The sequence below is a fragment of the Poecilia mexicana genome, unplaced genomic scaffold (assembly GCF_051168715.1).
Source record: "Poecilia mexicana isolate PSO_F unplaced genomic scaffold, ASM5116871v1 scaffold_17, whole genome shotgun sequence".
Classification (NCBI taxonomy): domain Eukaryota; kingdom Metazoa; phylum Chordata; class Actinopteri; order Cyprinodontiformes; family Poeciliidae; genus Poecilia; species Poecilia mexicana.
Genome location: NW_028263386.1, coordinates 25,102,280 through 25,118,452, shown reverse-complemented (window position 1 = coordinate 25,118,452; position 16,173 = coordinate 25,102,280). Strand labels below are relative to the sequence as shown.

General features: G+C 37.2%; 1 protein-coding gene and 2 long non-coding RNA genes across 3 annotated transcripts; 1 reads left to right on the top strand and 2 right to left on the bottom strand.

The window, feature by feature from the left end:
- Positions 1–416: 416 nt before the first annotated feature.
- Positions 417–3,356, bottom strand: prdx1 (peroxiredoxin 1). The gene is made up of 6 exons (XM_014989144.2): positions 3,209–3,356; positions 1,854–1,970; positions 1,587–1,740; positions 1,378–1,500; positions 1,038–1,168; positions 417–920 (listed from the first exon to the last, which is right to left on the bottom strand). Exons 2-6 carry the CDS (start codon positions 1,957–1,959, stop codon positions 838–840), a joined length of 597 nt encoding a protein of 198 aa, XP_014844630.1. The 5' UTR covers positions 1,960–1,970; positions 3,209–3,356; the 3' UTR covers positions 417–837.
- Positions 3,357–6,157: 2,801 nt separating this feature from the next.
- Positions 6,158–9,701, top strand: LOC148154824 (uncharacterized). The gene is made up of 3 exons (XR_015765909.1): positions 6,158–7,510; positions 8,151–8,202; positions 9,027–9,701. It is a non-coding gene; the product is annotated as an uncharacterized LOC148154824 (long non-coding RNA).
- A 3,336-nt stretch (positions 9,702–13,037) lies between these two features.
- Positions 13,038–16,019, bottom strand: LOC148154823 (uncharacterized). Its single transcript, XR_015765880.1, has 5 exons — positions 14,191–16,019; positions 13,989–14,082; positions 13,597–13,902; positions 13,331–13,501; positions 13,038–13,190 (listed from the first exon to the last, which is right to left on the bottom strand). It is a non-coding gene; the product is annotated as an uncharacterized LOC148154823 (long non-coding RNA).
- Positions 16,020–16,173: the final 154 nt, after the last annotated feature.

Genomic DNA, 16,173 nt, shown 5'->3' with positions numbered 1-16,173 from the left:
TTCAGGCATTGATGCACTCAAAATCTTTTCTGTTGCAGAAAAAAGTTATTCTTTGTAAGTTTGACCATATGTCTTTTTTTTCTTTTCTTTAATGTTAATAAGGATAAAATGTTATGCAGAGACGGATAGTCACGGTGGGGAGTGGGGGCGCGAGTAGTTTTCTTCTTGCTGGGGGGGAGAAGCACTGGATTAAATCAGCATTAAACTTCTGTGGTAGCCCTACCAAAGAAATACAAAATATTTTTTTAATCCTAACCCTGTTAATGTTCATTAGAATTTTTCTTCCTAATCAATCCGAAGTAAACAGGAGAATACCAGTATTTCAAGTGTGTGTGTGTGTGTTCATTCTTATTATATATATAAAGTTGCATTTGATTCATCTTTATAAATTATTGTATACAGAGAAAATTCAAATGTCTACTTAATTTTACAATTTATTTAAATTTGAAGGTTTTCAGAAATTGTAACACAGTTTTGTTGACGAACATGAAAACATCACCATATAAGTGAAACACATAATTTATTCAGGTGAAATAAGAATTTTGTTCAGGGTATAGAAAAAAACAACAACATTTTGAGCACAGATATGCTCAACTTTGCTCCTTTGTATGTACCACTAATGATCGACTGCTCAGACAGTTACCTGTCAAAAACTGACCACAGTATAAAATAGCTACCACAGCATAATTACTGTGCTTTGGTCCCAGGGCCACAGTTTACACAGACATAATACACACACTGTATGATGACGACATAGCTCTGACTCAAACATTATTGGACGTGCTATCACAAAATGAAATCTGCTAGAGCAGGCAGCAGACTGTGGTCTTGAGTTTATTACTGCTTGGAGAAGAAATCTTTGCTTTTCTGCACGTCTGGCTTGATGGTGTCACTTCCTGGTTTCCAGCCAGCTGGACAGACTGAACAGATAAACAAGTAATGAGCCCAGGCAGATGGATTAAAGATAAAAGAGGTTCCAGAAAGGAAGCGTGTATAATTTCAAAAGAAAGTGGCAAAAACAGAAGCAACACACCAACCTTCTCCATGTTTGTCTGTGAACTGAAATGCTTGAACCAAACGCAAGGTCTCCTCAACGGAGCGTCCAACTGGGAGGTCGTTGATGGTGATTTGTCTCAGGATACCCTTGTCATCAATGATGAACAGACCCCTAGAATACAGAAAATGTATATGAATCGTGTGGATTTTAAGATCAATTCACAACAAATGCCACATCAGGTTCAATCAAACTGGCTCAAATAAAAATCAGCCAAAGGTAAAGCAGACGAAAGCTGGGAAGTCAATTGTGATCTTTAGTAATCGGAAAGCATTTTGAGATTGGTGCATAGACCAGAGGGCAAAACCTAGCATCCGCCCCACCTGTAGGCGATGCCTTCATCCTCCTTCAGGACACCGTAGTCTGTGGAGATGGTGCGCCGTGTGTCAGACACAAGTGGGATCTTCATGGCACCTAGACCGCCCTGTTTACGTGGTGTGTTCGTCCTTAAAAATGGCAAAACAGGAAATGTTGAAGCACTCACTATACATAGTCGTCAAGAATGCAAAAACAACAAAGGATTGTTGAATACCATGCAAAATGGGAGAAGTGAGAGTCTACGGAGGCAGCGATGACTTCGCAGCCAATCTTCCTGAACTCCTCAGCGGCATCGCTAAAAGCGATGATCTCAGTGGGACACACAAACGTGAAGTCCAGCGGATAAAAGAAGAAGACAACATACTTTCCTGTGCAGAGAGGAAATACGAGGAGATTATTTTTGTACTTCTAAGCAGGGGCTGGGGGAATAAATTCATATGTCAATACGTAGCATCTTCCTGCAGCGAAGGAAAGGTCTTACCTCTATAATCCGACAGCTTCAGGTCCTGGAACTGTCCATCCGGCATCACCGCTTTAGCCAAGAAGTCTGGGGCCAGTTTTCCAATCTTTGCATTGCCTGCAGCCATCTTCAGTCAGACTGAGAAGGAAATGGGCGAGTGTCACACACATCCTCTCTGAAAACTTACAGCTGCCTATTGTTTATTTTATAAAAGGAATGTCTAATAATAATATGAGGCCACTTGCGCAACTCGTGCAATAAAAAAAAAGTTTATAATTTAAGTCTGTGAAATTGTTCACATGGCTACACTAATGTTTAATATTTTATTAAATTTTTCAGGGTTCCACTTCATACACATTTTCAATACAGTTCCAGATGAAAAATTATTTATGTTCTCAAAGATTTTTTTTTTTAATTTTCAAATAGTATTCAAAGTTTTTTTTTTTTCTTGTTCACTTTCAACTATAAACAAAAGCTTACTTGATTATTTTACTGAGGTTAGACAGAATCTGTAAAGCATGGGTAGAGGAAATGCTGATATTACAAAGCTATACATCCTGTTTCTTGCTCCGTATTTCTTCTACATGTGAAAAATAATTAAATTAAATTCCAGACTTTTCTGCTTGTTGAACACAACGACAGTTGGTTGCAAGAAATGTTTATGTCAGCAATTCTCACACCTGACTTTAGGTACATTATTACATTTCCCTTTGGGGTTCATGAAGTATTTTTGAATTTGAACTCAATTTAGTGTGAGACAAATGCTAACAGATTTGAGAAATCTAAATGTATATTGACTTAATTATATTGCTCAGCAACAAATCTGATCATTCACTGAGAGCAAAAAGCCGCAAACAAGGTAATGCGCATAATATCTTACAATAAATTACTCGGGCTATGATACGCACAGAAAGCAGCAGTCAGTTGGGATCTTTCGAAACATATCCCATGACCACTTCTCTTGTTTCACAGGTGTTTCCGTATATCAATAAATGCACTTATTTTTTGCCATTGTGCTTTCGTCGACGAGCGCGTGGCGCTTATGAAAAACGACCCTTTACGAACCGAAATGTAGGTATTTACCTGGTTAACGGAAGTACATTCAAAAATGACTAAAAAGAAACCCCGATTTCAGATAAATACATCTATGTCGGACAGAAAATACTGATTAAGTCAACTCTTGTCACACTGGATTTACAGACGACCGTCCCATTTTCTGATTTAAAAAAAAAGAGGAAAACACTTGTTGAATGCTTCAAAAACACGAATGAGAACTCCCTGATCTTTAAGCCTCGCGAATTGAAAGCTTAAAACAAAAAAACACTACTCCAAAACAACACATATAGAGAAAAGTTGTCTTTTTTTTAAACACCTACCTTTTGTAGAATTTCTCCTCGCATCCACAGAGTGCAGCGGCTGGCTTTGTCGACTGGATTTATATACCTTCACCAAAATCTCGCGATAGTTTTACCAAACAACGCGACGCATCTCCTCAGTTCACTTCTCCAGTCCTGACCACGCCACAATGTAGCATGACTTTGCACTTTCCAAACCTCCCCCTTTCTGGGAATGTAAGTTACTCGAAGGAAAACGTCGAAGGAACCTTCAGAGGAAGTGTTAAATAACCGTTTTATGCAGTTTGTCTATTCTTACCAGTCACTTTCGAAAATATGTTTATTGACATAATATATATTTATCCAAAACATAAGACGTATTTTTTTCGAGGTTCATTCTTCCGCAAAGAAACCAGGAAAGGTTCTTTGAGTCAAGAAGTTGGTTGCCATGTGACTCAACCCAATTCCATGTGTAGAGTACATCCTTATCACCATGAACAAGCAATAAAAATAATCTGTATTTTATGGTATATTCCTTCATTGAATTTCTTTCAAAATCTGCACTTCATACATTTGTTTGAGTTCTCAAAGCAGCCATGTTTTATATGAGACAAAAACTAAGTTATTTAACACAGAGTAGCAGATTATGTTTAGGCCTGTCAAAGTAAGGCCTAAGAACCTACTAGCACAGTAACTGTCAACCATAATGTTGGCAGCATCATGCTGTGGAGCTGCTTCACAAGTTTTTGTAATCGTAAATAATACGTGGTTGTTGTTTTTTTTTTTTTTTTGCTCACTATTCTATATGTAAATTGTGTTGTTTTTTTAAGTCCCTTTTTTCAAGTATCACCTCTTAAGCTGAGAAAAAGAAAACAATGGAGTTCGCATATTTAAGAGAGACTTTTTCATTTTGTGTGACATAATTCTGCTATTAAAATGTTTCAAAAAGGAAGACAGAAGTTAAACGTAAAATAGATTATGGAATTAATTCTGCGTCAAAACAAGTAGTGCGACTGCCTATTAGATAACTAAATGCCACATGCAAAACCATCATTCCCTATTATCCTACTACATATATTAGGCTACGTTACATGGGCAACAGTGACATGAAATATGTGTTCGGAAGAGTCAAAGTTCAACTTTTAATCCTTAGAGTCTGCTCCAGCTGTTAAACATTAAAAAATATATGCTTAATGAAACTTCCTCCTTTCTTTAAACTTGTGTTGCAACATTGTGTACTTTTAATCAGTTCGCTTCAAAAGGGATTTTTCTCTCTCGTTTCCTCTTCACATGCTGCTGATTTGTTAACTCAGTGAATAAGCGGAGGGATGCCACACATCTTTGTCTGCACACTTTTCACAATGGAGGCAGTTTCTGGTGGTTAGTGAAAACGGAAGTTAAACTAACAACTGGCTGTCTGGTTATGACATGTGTCGCATCGATTGTTTTTATTTGGCTTGGCAAGATATTAACCTGGTTTCAAACTGTTTGTCAAATAGGTGTGGATTTTATAAAACCCTGGATAAAAACATGAGCAAAAATCCCGCTGACATGTGTTTGAGAGCTGTGCTTCTTAATCAATATTCTATATAACAGGATAACAAAAGTGGAACCTCAGAGGTATTGCATATTGCACTGTATTTTGCATAATCTCTCGTGATTTAACAGTAATGTAGTTGAAGATTTTAGCAAGTCATTTTATAAACAGCAAACTAAACTGACTATTTACATTCTTCTGCATGTTTGTTCTGTCCCCTACATGGCTTGTGGCAAACCTCACCTTACGACCTTTTAATGACAGCTGTATTCTTGCCACAGAACTGGCGTTAAGGCTTAAGGAACTCAATTACACCTGAAGAGGAAGAACACATATATATTTTTTTAAAAAAGGCAGAAATTCAAAACAAAATTGTTTTTTGCAGTCTTGACTCGTATCAATCTGTTTTACCTAAGGAAACAGGAGTTTTTCAAAGCTTAAGCAGCCTACTCGCCTCCCTCAATCGTCTCTTGTCACCGATTGTATTTGCACACCGTTGCCATAGGAGACATCTCATCAAGGGCCAGATAAGAGGGTCGGGGGGGAGGGGCACATAATAACCTCCTTTTAGATGCACCATTGTAGGCTCAGGATCAAACACTGTCCTGTGTTCATCTCCTGTCTCACAATATCCCCGTAATTAGTGAATACGCTCAACGGCTGATTCTGAAGCTGCTGGATGTTTGAAGGGCCCCTCAGGGGCTCATTGTCTTGGTTTCAATGAACCCTAAGGAATAACAACAAAGTTGCATCAGAGATACGGTGGGGGACTGTAAAACTGCTGGAAATGTGATGAGTCTCTTCCACCAGACATAAACACAGTGATGACAGTGATATCACTGCTATGCAGCTGTGACGCGTTATTCTTCATCAACAAAAGATTTGCAATCATATAAAAATTAGAACACCATTAAATGTTCAGTTTTTTACTGAGAAATGTAACCAACAAAACAACATCTTTCAAAGGGGCAGTATCATGCATTTCCAAGGCCATTTTATAGCACAATCAAGTAAATACATTATCTTCATTTGTTATGAAAACACTATCACATATGACTTTAAAAAATTTGACATTGCGTTCCGCTCAATTTGAACTTGCTTGGACAACCAGACCTGGGCTTGTTGGCAGCTATTTCAAATGTCCTTCACATTTAAACTATTTTCGAAACAACATAAAGTTTCCTTTTGAATTTTTTAGATCTGTAGCCAGCCACAACCTTCTGCCACCACCATCTTCCTGAAACTCTTACCATCTCTTTGGAGCTCACCGTGACACCGCAGTGCTGTGAGGCTAATGGCCCAAACCAAGATGAGTCCCTGATGAGCTGTTTGGTCTGGGGTTTGAATGTTCTCTCTGTGATACAGAAGGTTCTCTCTGGGTACCCCCATTTTCTGTCACAGTCCAAAAACAATTTTGTTGTTTGGAATTTCTAAGTATTAATAACCAACACATTCTCACTCCCAACTCGTCACATATTGACGCTTGGGCAGGTACCCTCGGCGTCACATATTGACGCCAAGGGTACCCCCTTGGCGTCAATATGTGACGCGAAGGGTTCTCTCATTGAATGCTGTACAGTTCCCAAAGCGTCCGATACTGACGACTTAGGAACGAATAAGATGACGTGTCTATTCTATTTTTTTTAAAACCTTTATTTACAATTTATGTGCTAGTTTGAACAGGATATTAAGAATATTTACTACAAATTCGGTATTTAAAAATAACTCCGTAAAATATAAAACCGGAGGAGTTTTGTTGTGCTTGTTGTTAGCTTGATTTAAAAGCCTTAAAAAAAAAATAAAAATAAAAAAATAAAAAAAACTATTTTTGAGTATGATATCAATGATTTACACCAAATAAATTTAAGAAAAATTAAGATGTGTTTTCGTTTGTGATTGCATGCAAACTGTTCTGTAAACCTTTTAATATGTTCGATTGAAATAAAAATAAGGACGGATCCCACAAAAACCCAAGAAGAAGAATAAGCTGACGTCATCATATGCGACTCTTACACTCCGGTGAGTAGAAATCTGCATCTGTCAAAATGTTTTTGTACTCTAAAACCAAAAATAACTCCAAAGTGTTACGTTATAAAATTACTGATGGTTTTTTTAGGACTTAATGGCAGTAGGACTGTGATGCGAATGGTTGAAGACACGTTTGTAACATTTTTTTTGCCGGAAAATATACGGTGGACGCTAGCTAAATTAGCCTGTTGGAGGCTAATTGTTCCTGTACACTGTACCTGTGCTTAATACGTTTAATTAGCCGTGATAAAGTCACATAATAATGTTTATAGTCATGCTTGTTTTTGCCACTTTGTAATATTGGAGGGTTGCTCAAAACATCAGTGCCCCTAGGCTGTGATGATCTTTAAAGTTTTGAACCCTGTCTGAATACACTGATTGCAGCTAGGTCATTTACTTGAATTAAAAATGAACTTGGGTCAGTACAGGCACATTTCTTTTCTCCTGTCTGTTATTTATTGCTGTTGCAAGCCAGATGAAGAGAAGTAAAGAGCTGAGAACCTGATCTTTGAACAGACAGAGACCATAGCTGAGGAGCATCCAATGATGATACCAGAGAACCAGGAAGAGACTGTGATAGTGCTTGATTTGGTTCCTGTTTCTCATCCTGTTGTCCCATCCTCTCAGTCTTTTCAGAAGAAGAAAAGACCCAGAAGCATCTCTCCAACTGCCTCTCCTCCCGCTCCGTCATCTCTCCTTCCCCCACCCCCGCCCGTAGATCAGCCACATCTGCATTCATGTCACCTGCTGACCATGCCGTCTCCTTAAGTCAGGGTGGCGTAAGTTTTGTTTTCTTTACATTCATCCATTTTCTTACACCCTTGTCCCTATTGTGGTCAGGAGTGTTGCTAGGGTACACCCAGGACAGGTTGCCAGTCTGTCGCAGGGCAACACAGAAACAGACAGAACACACAACCATGCACACACACACACTCACACCTAGGGAGAATTTAGAGAAACCAATTAACCTGACAGTCATGTTTCTGGACTGTGGGAGGAAGCCGGAGAACCCGGAAAGAACCCACCATGCAGAGGGAGAACATGCAAACTCCATGCAGAAAGACCTCAGGCCGAGAATCGAACCGAGAAGAAAACTGAACTCGCGACTTAAGGAGTCCAGCCCTAAAATGTCAAAATTCTCACAGAAACAGAAAAACTATATAGACTGTTTATAAGCAAAGACAACTTGTTTTGGGCTTAGTTTCCATTTATGTGGCCATTGTAAAGTGATTAAAGTTAATGTCAAACTAATTTGAGAAAATGTGTAAATCCATGTAAAGAAGAGTAAAAGAGTAAAGTTTAGAAGGATTATAAAATATGACAGTCACCACACTAGTTTTCAGTTTTCAAGTGTACACGCTTGGACTTCATTTCTTCTTTTGTTTTTAAAATTGTTTTTTTCCTTTTCTTGTTATTTAGGTTGGTGGAAATGTAGTACCCAAAATCAATCCCTGGGCGTAGAACTAATGCGGTAAGTCTAAAAGTTTAACTAATCCACCCTGTGACAGTACATCCCCACCCCAGTCAAACATGCCAAGATACACTGAGAGACATTGCCACGTGTGGAGATGAGTAGATGGGGGGAGGGGTGATAAGGGAGGCAGTGGTCTGCAAAAAATAAGCACAGTTGTTTACTTATAAACTTTGTGGCTTTAATTACTGACCTACCAGACTCCTTTTCTGTCTTTATATTTGTCTTTATTTTTTTATGAGGACAAAAACGGGCATTACAACAGGAATCAGTAACACTTATAGCACATAAGTCACAACATCTTTGGGTGAAACAAATTCATACTAAAAGTCAGCATTTGCACAGAAACATAGAAATATAGAGATAGAACTCCAAATACCGAAATTAGGCCGCTTATCAGCAAAGGAGTGCTGATTTTGATGTTTGGACTTTTTAAAGGTGATTCAACACTTATTATTTAACACTGTGCCTTTTATAATTAATATAAGCCACACATTTAATCTGAAACTGTCACTTTTTTTCTGTTTTGATTTTTAGACTTTTCTAAGAAACTGAAGCACTATGAGAGATTTTCATTGTTTGTGTAGTGGTAAAAATGACTGCAGTCAGTTTATCATTTAACACTTAATAAGTCAAGATAATATTGTATATTTAGGACAAAACAGGATGTAAGTACTAGCTGGCATTTGGGTGGATGTCGGCATAGAAAATATTTTGGCTACATCACCCCCTCTTAAAGTCAGGTATACATCTTAGAAAGAGAGATTTGTGAACCTTATAGCACAAAAAATCCACATCCTTATTTTGTTGTTGTTCTTTTCTAGCGGAAAAATCTGGGATGATACCTGGGAACCTGCAAGTAAATCCTCTCATGTTGCTGTCCACCAAGTGCCATTTCCTTCAGACAGCGAACAAGTCCTTCCATGATGTTACTTTTTCTTTTTTGTATTACAAAGTATTAATTTATTTTCTTTGTTTTTACTGCAGTTTGACCATTTTACGAAGTTCTCTGTGTAATATTGTTTTCGGCCATTCACTGAAATGAATGTTATGGTTGTAATATATGTCAGCTTATGTTGGGCTGTTTACTGACACATTTTTGTCAAGTTCTGTTAAAGACTAAGTGAGGCTGATTGAGTCACTGCATCAGGCAGGTATTGTGCCTGTATTAAGTCTTGAAATTTAGAACAGAATTGTTTGTAGATTTTGTTCAGTAAATATGACTAAAGTCTTAAAAACTTTAAACATGGTATTGTACACACTTCTTTTTGAGTGTTTATAATGTTGATGTGGATGTACAAAGTAAAGTCTATAAAAATACATAACAAAATAAGCACAACTTGATGTCAATATAACTAATTGGAAGTGTTTTTTTTAACTCAAAAAGCTATTATTTTAATATCTTTTTTGTGTCATGGATTTTGTGAATCAAGACTGTATTTGTAAAATGTTATAATAAAATTGCTTTCAAATGCAGTACTTATTTTTAAACACAGCAACTTTAAGTGAAGTTATTGATGAAGAGCATGATAAAAATACATTGCAATGTCCAGATCAACTGACTGTATTAGAACAATACATTTTAATAAACCTATGTCACAAATGCCATACACAATTTTGAAGAACACACAAAATATACATTTGCATTTATATATATATATCTGTAGATATATATCAGGACAGGTATATCTATATATAGATATATCTATTTATATAGATATATCTATATATAGATATATCTGTAGATATATATCAGGACAGGTATATCTATATATAGATATATCTATTTATATAGATATATCTATATATAGATATATCTATATAGATATATCTATATATAGATATATCTGTAGATATATATCAGGACAGGTATATCTATATATAGATATATCTATTTATATAGATATATCTATATATAGATATATCTAGATATATATCAGGACAGGTATATCTATATATAGATATATCTATGTATAGATATATCTATATAGATATATAAATGCAAATGTATATTTTGTGTGTTTAAAATTGTGTATGGCATTTGTGACAGATAGATAGATAGACTTTTTATAAGCATCCCAGCTCCGCATAGTTGGTTCTAGAAATTCTTGTACGGCTGATCGGCGGGAATCTGAAATGGAACGCAGCCATCGTACGGCAGACTGATTAAGAGAAGAAAGGAACACTATCAGCACGTTGTGGGAGGTGGGGGGTAATAAGGTTTTCAATAAGATGACAACCGTATTTGTCTGTAGCCAAATAAGATCAAGGTCAACGATACACTCAGAAATGTTACTTCAAAATGTAGTGAAACTGTTCGTTTGATTACAGAAAGAGTCATGATGGGATTTATAAAGACTTTTTGCCTGACAAGCTGGTCGTCATTGTAGGCTGGTCAAGTTTGCCCTGTGTGTTGTCTGTAAGGCATGACGCAAGGTTAAACTGTGTAACAGATTCGTTTCCTACACACTTGTAGAATTGTGTGAAGCTATTTGTTATGTGTTTTATTCAGCGTGATCAGTATTTACACATAAAAATGTTTTATGGAGAAGTATTTTGAATAGCATTTTTACCTGTCTAAGGTTAATTATTTAAGTTAAAGTTTGCAGCTTATTTTGTGTATGAAAGGAAACCCAGATTGAAACCCAGAAACATTACAGTTTAGTAAATTAATATTGAATCAGTTTGACTCTACTGTAATTTAAACTACATTAGTATAGTAATCTAAATTATGTTTGATTGACATAGTGCTTTTCTCCTAGAGAAACACTATGTTAAACTGTATAAAAACAATCTAAGGTTAGATTGGGGTTAGGGTTAACCCTAACTCCATCACTAATCTCAAATTGAGTGGTAGAGATGGCTTAATCTTCCAATGCTTTATGAAAGTAATGGTTCAAAGATGCATTTTCTCTAGAATTGAGCTCTGTAGCCCGACTCTAAATCTGTTCTAGTGGAAAAAGAATGATCTGCCTGAGGCCTCAGGCCTCTGTGGTTCATTTCATCATTTCATAAGCTTGCAGAGAAAAGGCATAAAGAGAATGTAAGTTAAGTTGTGTCCATCTAATTATTGTAGTTGAAATAGAGGTCTACCCCTTTTGGTTTGTAAATGCATCCAAATACCAAGTTAATGTTAAGATTATTTCACTAAGTTGGGACGCTCTGTTTTAAAAAAGAAGTTAGGTCCAAATCTGAAGCATTTCAACTAAATGACACCGACAGCAAGTTCTACCAAACCTTAGTCGGCTTCCTTTTTCACCTGTCAACTGTTGAACCTAGACACGCATAAATAACACTAGGTCTACAGGTCCTTCTCAAAAAATTTGCATATTGTGATAAAGTTCATAATTTTCCATAATGTAATGATAAAAATTAAACTGTCATATATTTTAGATTCATTGCACACCAACTGAAATATTTCAGGTCTTTTATTGTTTTAATACTGATGATTTTGGCATACAGCTCATGAAAATCCCTGTCTCAAAAAATTTGCATATTTCATCCAACCAATAAAAGAAATGTGTTTTAATACCAAAAAAGTCAACCTTCAAATAATCGTGTTCAGTTATGCACTCAATACTTGGTCAGGAATCCTTTTGCAGCCTTCAATGCAGTGTGGCATGGAGGCAATCAACCTGTGGGACTGCTGAGGTGTTATGGAGCCCAGGATGCTCCGATAGCGGCTTTAAGCTCATCCAGAGTTTTGGGTCTTGCGTCTCTCAACTTTCTCTTCACAATATCCCACAGATTCTCTCTGGGGTTCAGGTCAGGAGAGTTGGCAGTTGACAAGTACTGAAATTTTATTTAACTTATTTCTTTTTAATAAAGACATTGACAGACAAACTGAACCGCATTCAATTGACCATGGATAAGAAACTGTTCCACCAGTACACACTTTGTGTATTCTTTGGATTAAGAAATAAGTCAGAGCTGCACATATTAATAAAAAAAGAAAAGAAAAGTAGAAGATCCAAAAAGATGTCTTGGTTATGTTAGATAGTGCAGAATCACTGGGACTGCTTAACGTAGCATTGTAGCCATTTAACTGCTCAACATGAGCACAAGTGTTATTATTCCACTTGAAGTAAAAATAGTAAAACTATTAAATTAACTACAATTTCTCTTATTACCTAGAAAATACACTAGATGTGCAGAAACATAAGTGAAAAAGAAACACACTGTGGAAGTAATTACAGCTCTAGTAAGCCCTTTTAGAAAATACAAAGGCACAAACAAATTAACTATTTTAAAAAAAGAATCAACAAGATAAAACACTGCCCATTTGGAAACATGAAAGCACAAGAACAAATTGTAAGGTGTCTCTTTGTGACTTATGAGCAAACTATATATATATGACTATTATATCAGTCACTACTGAAGTCGTCGTCAAAGGTAACACTCTCTGCTCCTGACAAAGTCTGTAGATCGGGGTGTCCAAAGTCAGTCCTAGTGGCCCGGCATCCTGCATGTCTTATTCTCTCCCTGGTGGTAGAAACAACCTTTTCGGCTTGTCAATGTTCTTCTTAGGCCATCTAACGAGCCATCATTTGATGCAGGTGTGTTAAACCAGGGAGAGAACTAAAATATGCAGGATGCCGGGCCACTAGGACCCACTTTGGGCTCCCCAGCTGTAGATAATACTCTGTTGCCTGCAGCTTCATCTGTTGGTGCTGCAGCTCTCTGAGGATGATGCTCTGGAGACCTCTTGGACCTTCGTCAGTTAGGTCACAGGACAAACCTTTAAAGTTGAACATAAATAAAAATCCAAAATTTAGATGCTTTTACTTTCGGTATGATTATGCGTTACTTAAAAACATACTTTTAAATTTACCTCCCGATAACAGGTGGAAAACTCCTTTAGAGTGTCTTCATAGGATGACAGAGATTTCCAACGATGGTCCATCAACAAAGATCCTCTTTTCCTCTTCCAGTCTCTTTACCATCATGATGTCATCGATTGCCCTTGTTCTTGTGTGAAGACTGAGAGTCTGAAATGCATTTATGAAAAGGACAAATCAACTCATTAAAAGTTTAAATTTGTAAGTTGAGGTCAACACATGGAGTATCTAGTCATATTATCTGTCAGGTATGATGACAGTATAAAACATATTAGTGGATGTTTACTTACCACTGTGTGATTGTTGCCATGGCAATGTTGTGTCACCGGACAGGATCTCTTCCAAAGACAGAACTTCTGTGTCTGTATCAGTCTTCAAGTGACCAACATCTTCTAAAGCTAAGATGTTTTCTCCTTTCTGATCTAACGATGAGCCTTGGCACAAGCTTTGTCCATCTGTATCTGCACAAACATACACAAACAACATCAACTGTGTCAAAGATGTTTATGCAGTATGTACCAGCAAGGTTATACAATGCCTGGTCAGTGTTCCTTACCTTACATTCATGGGCTTTGCCATGGAAAATTGAGAGAAATGGCTTCATTTTAAGCAGGTGTTGGAGCTTATGAGAGCTTTTTGTTAGTTTTCAAAATATGGCCAGTACTTGCATGTTACATCCATGGAAAAAAGTCATTGTCTGTTGGCCAGCCTTTGATGAAAGAACAAAGCTTATGCAAATATCTCATACTATCTCGAAGAGCACTAAGCAGCACTCCATGTCTACACACCGCTAGCTCCAAGCCTCCTCACCCAGTTTGCTGCTGGATCTGTGAGAGATCTCCCTGGCTGCCCACCACAAAATCTAGAATGCATACAATTCAGTCAGGCAAGCTGTTATTACAGGCTAAAAGGTTACTGTTATTATACATTTACAATCTGCAGTCTTACATTTTTGGTTGATTAGTGTATACAGTCCACAAATGTTCCTATGTTTTCATCCTTGGCAATGAAAAGGTCCTGAAATATAGCCTGTTCCTCCAATCTGAAAAACAAAGCAATAAAATACACTTCATGAGGTGTTACAGTCCAAAGGTAGTGAACATCACTAACATATACAAAGAATTGTTATATTTCACACATTTTACAATACCTTGCTGCATTCTTTAAATGGTAATACTTGCAATTTCCATCCACTGAAACTGAAAGCACATCTGGGGTACAAGCTTGACACTTGAAGGGATCCTTCCTTAACATCTTATCCAACTCATATATTATGGCTTCCCGCTCAAAAATCATTTCAGGAAGCTCTCAGCCAAGATCTTAACTATGATTTAAAATGAGAGATAAAAAAAGAAAACATAAAATAGGACATAGGTGTCCAAATACCAGGCATCAAGAATAGGTTAGGTGTCTTTCAAGTTCTAGGTGTGTCTCTGGCACAAAACATCTCACTCAATTAATGTTGATGTTACCAGGACTTCATATGATCTGAATGCAGAATGAATGAGGTGGCACCTCAGCCATTTGATTCAAGTGTGTTTAACCAGTTACACCAAAATGTTGAATAGCATAACCACTCAAGAATAGAGTCAGACGGCCCTTCTGGGATATGTACGTCAAAGTACTCATACAGCCAAAGTTGACAGTTATTTAAGATCTACGGGCGGGGTGAGGGGGGGGGACGGAGAGATGAGGGAGGGGGGACGGAGAGATGAGGGAGTGGGAGGAGGCAGTTGGAGAGATGCTTCTGGGTCTTTTCTTCTTCTGAAAAGACTGAGAGGATGGGACAACAGGATGAGAAACAGGAACCAAATCAAGCACTATCACAGTCTCTTCCTGGTTCTCTGGTATCATCATTGGATGCTCCTCAGCTATGGTCTCTGTCTGTTCAAAGATCAGGTTCTCAGCTCTTTACTTCTCTTCATCTGGCTTGCAACAGCAATAAATAACAGACAGGAGAAAAGAAATGTGCCTGTACTGACGCAAGTTCATTTTTAATTCAAGTAAATGACCTATAGCTGCAATCAGTGTATTCAGACAGGGTTCAGAACTTTAAAGATCATCACAGCCTAGGGGCACTGATGTTTTGAGCAACCCTCCAATATTACAAAGTGGCAACAACAAGCATGACTATAAACATTATTATGTGACTTTATCACGGCTAATTAAACGTATTAAGCACAGGTACAGTGTACAGGAACAATTAGCCTCCAACAGGCTAATTTAGCTAGCGTCCACCGTATATTTTCCGGCAAAAAAAATGTTACAAACGTGTCTTCAACCATTCGCATCACAGTCCTACTGCCATTAAGTCCTAAAAAAACCATCAGTAATTTAATAACGTAACACTTTGGAGTTATTTTTGGTTTTAGAGTACAAAAACATTTTGACAGATGCAGATTTCTACTCACCGGAGTGTAAGTGTCGCATATGATGACGTCAGCTTATTCTTCTTCTTGGGTTTTTGTGGGATCCGTCCTTATTTTTATTTCAATCGAACATATTAAAAGGTTTACAGAACAGTTTGCATGCAATCACAAACGAAAACACATCTTAATTTTTCTTAAATTTATTTGGTGTAAATCATTGATATCATACTCAAAAATAGTTTTTTTTATTTTTTTATTTTTATTTTTTTTTAAGGCTTTTAAATCAAGCTAACAACAAGCACAACAAAACTCCTCCGGTTTTATATTTTACGGAGTTATTTTTAAATACCGAATTTGTAGTAAATATTCTTAATATCCTGTTCAAACTAGCACATAAATTGTAAATAAAGGTTTTAAAAAAAATAGAATAGACACGTCATCTTATTCGTTCCTAAGTCGTCAGTATCGGACGCTTAGGGAACGGTACAGCATTCAATGAGAACCCTTCGCGTCACATATTGACGCCAAGGGGGTACCCTTGGCGTCAATATGTGACGCCGAGGGTACCTGCCCAAGCGTCAATATGTGACGAGTTGGGAGTGAGAATGTGTTGTAATAACAACTTAAAAATGAATGATCATTTATTGTCCGGTGTGTCTGTGTTTCCCTGTGATGGACTGGTGACCTGTCCAAGCATTGTCATGGCCATGGCAAACTAGACCTTGCGACCTTTAAAAGTATCATGTGGGAATGGAAAACAAATG

Bases quoted from the DNA above. Each gene is read 5' to 3' on its own strand.
- prdx1 (XM_014989144.2), bottom strand. From the start codon at position 1,959: ATGGCTGCAGGCAATGCAAAGATTGGAAAACTGGCCCCAGACTTCTTG. The intron at 1,741-1,853 runs GTAAGACCTTTC...CTCTCTGCACAG, and splicing joins GAAGCTGTCGGATTATAGAG to GAAAGTATGTTGTCTTCTTC. The intron at 921-1,037 runs GTTGGTGTGTTG...TTATCTGTTCAG, and splicing joins CACAGACAAACATGGAGAAG to TCTGTCCAGCTGGCTGGAAA.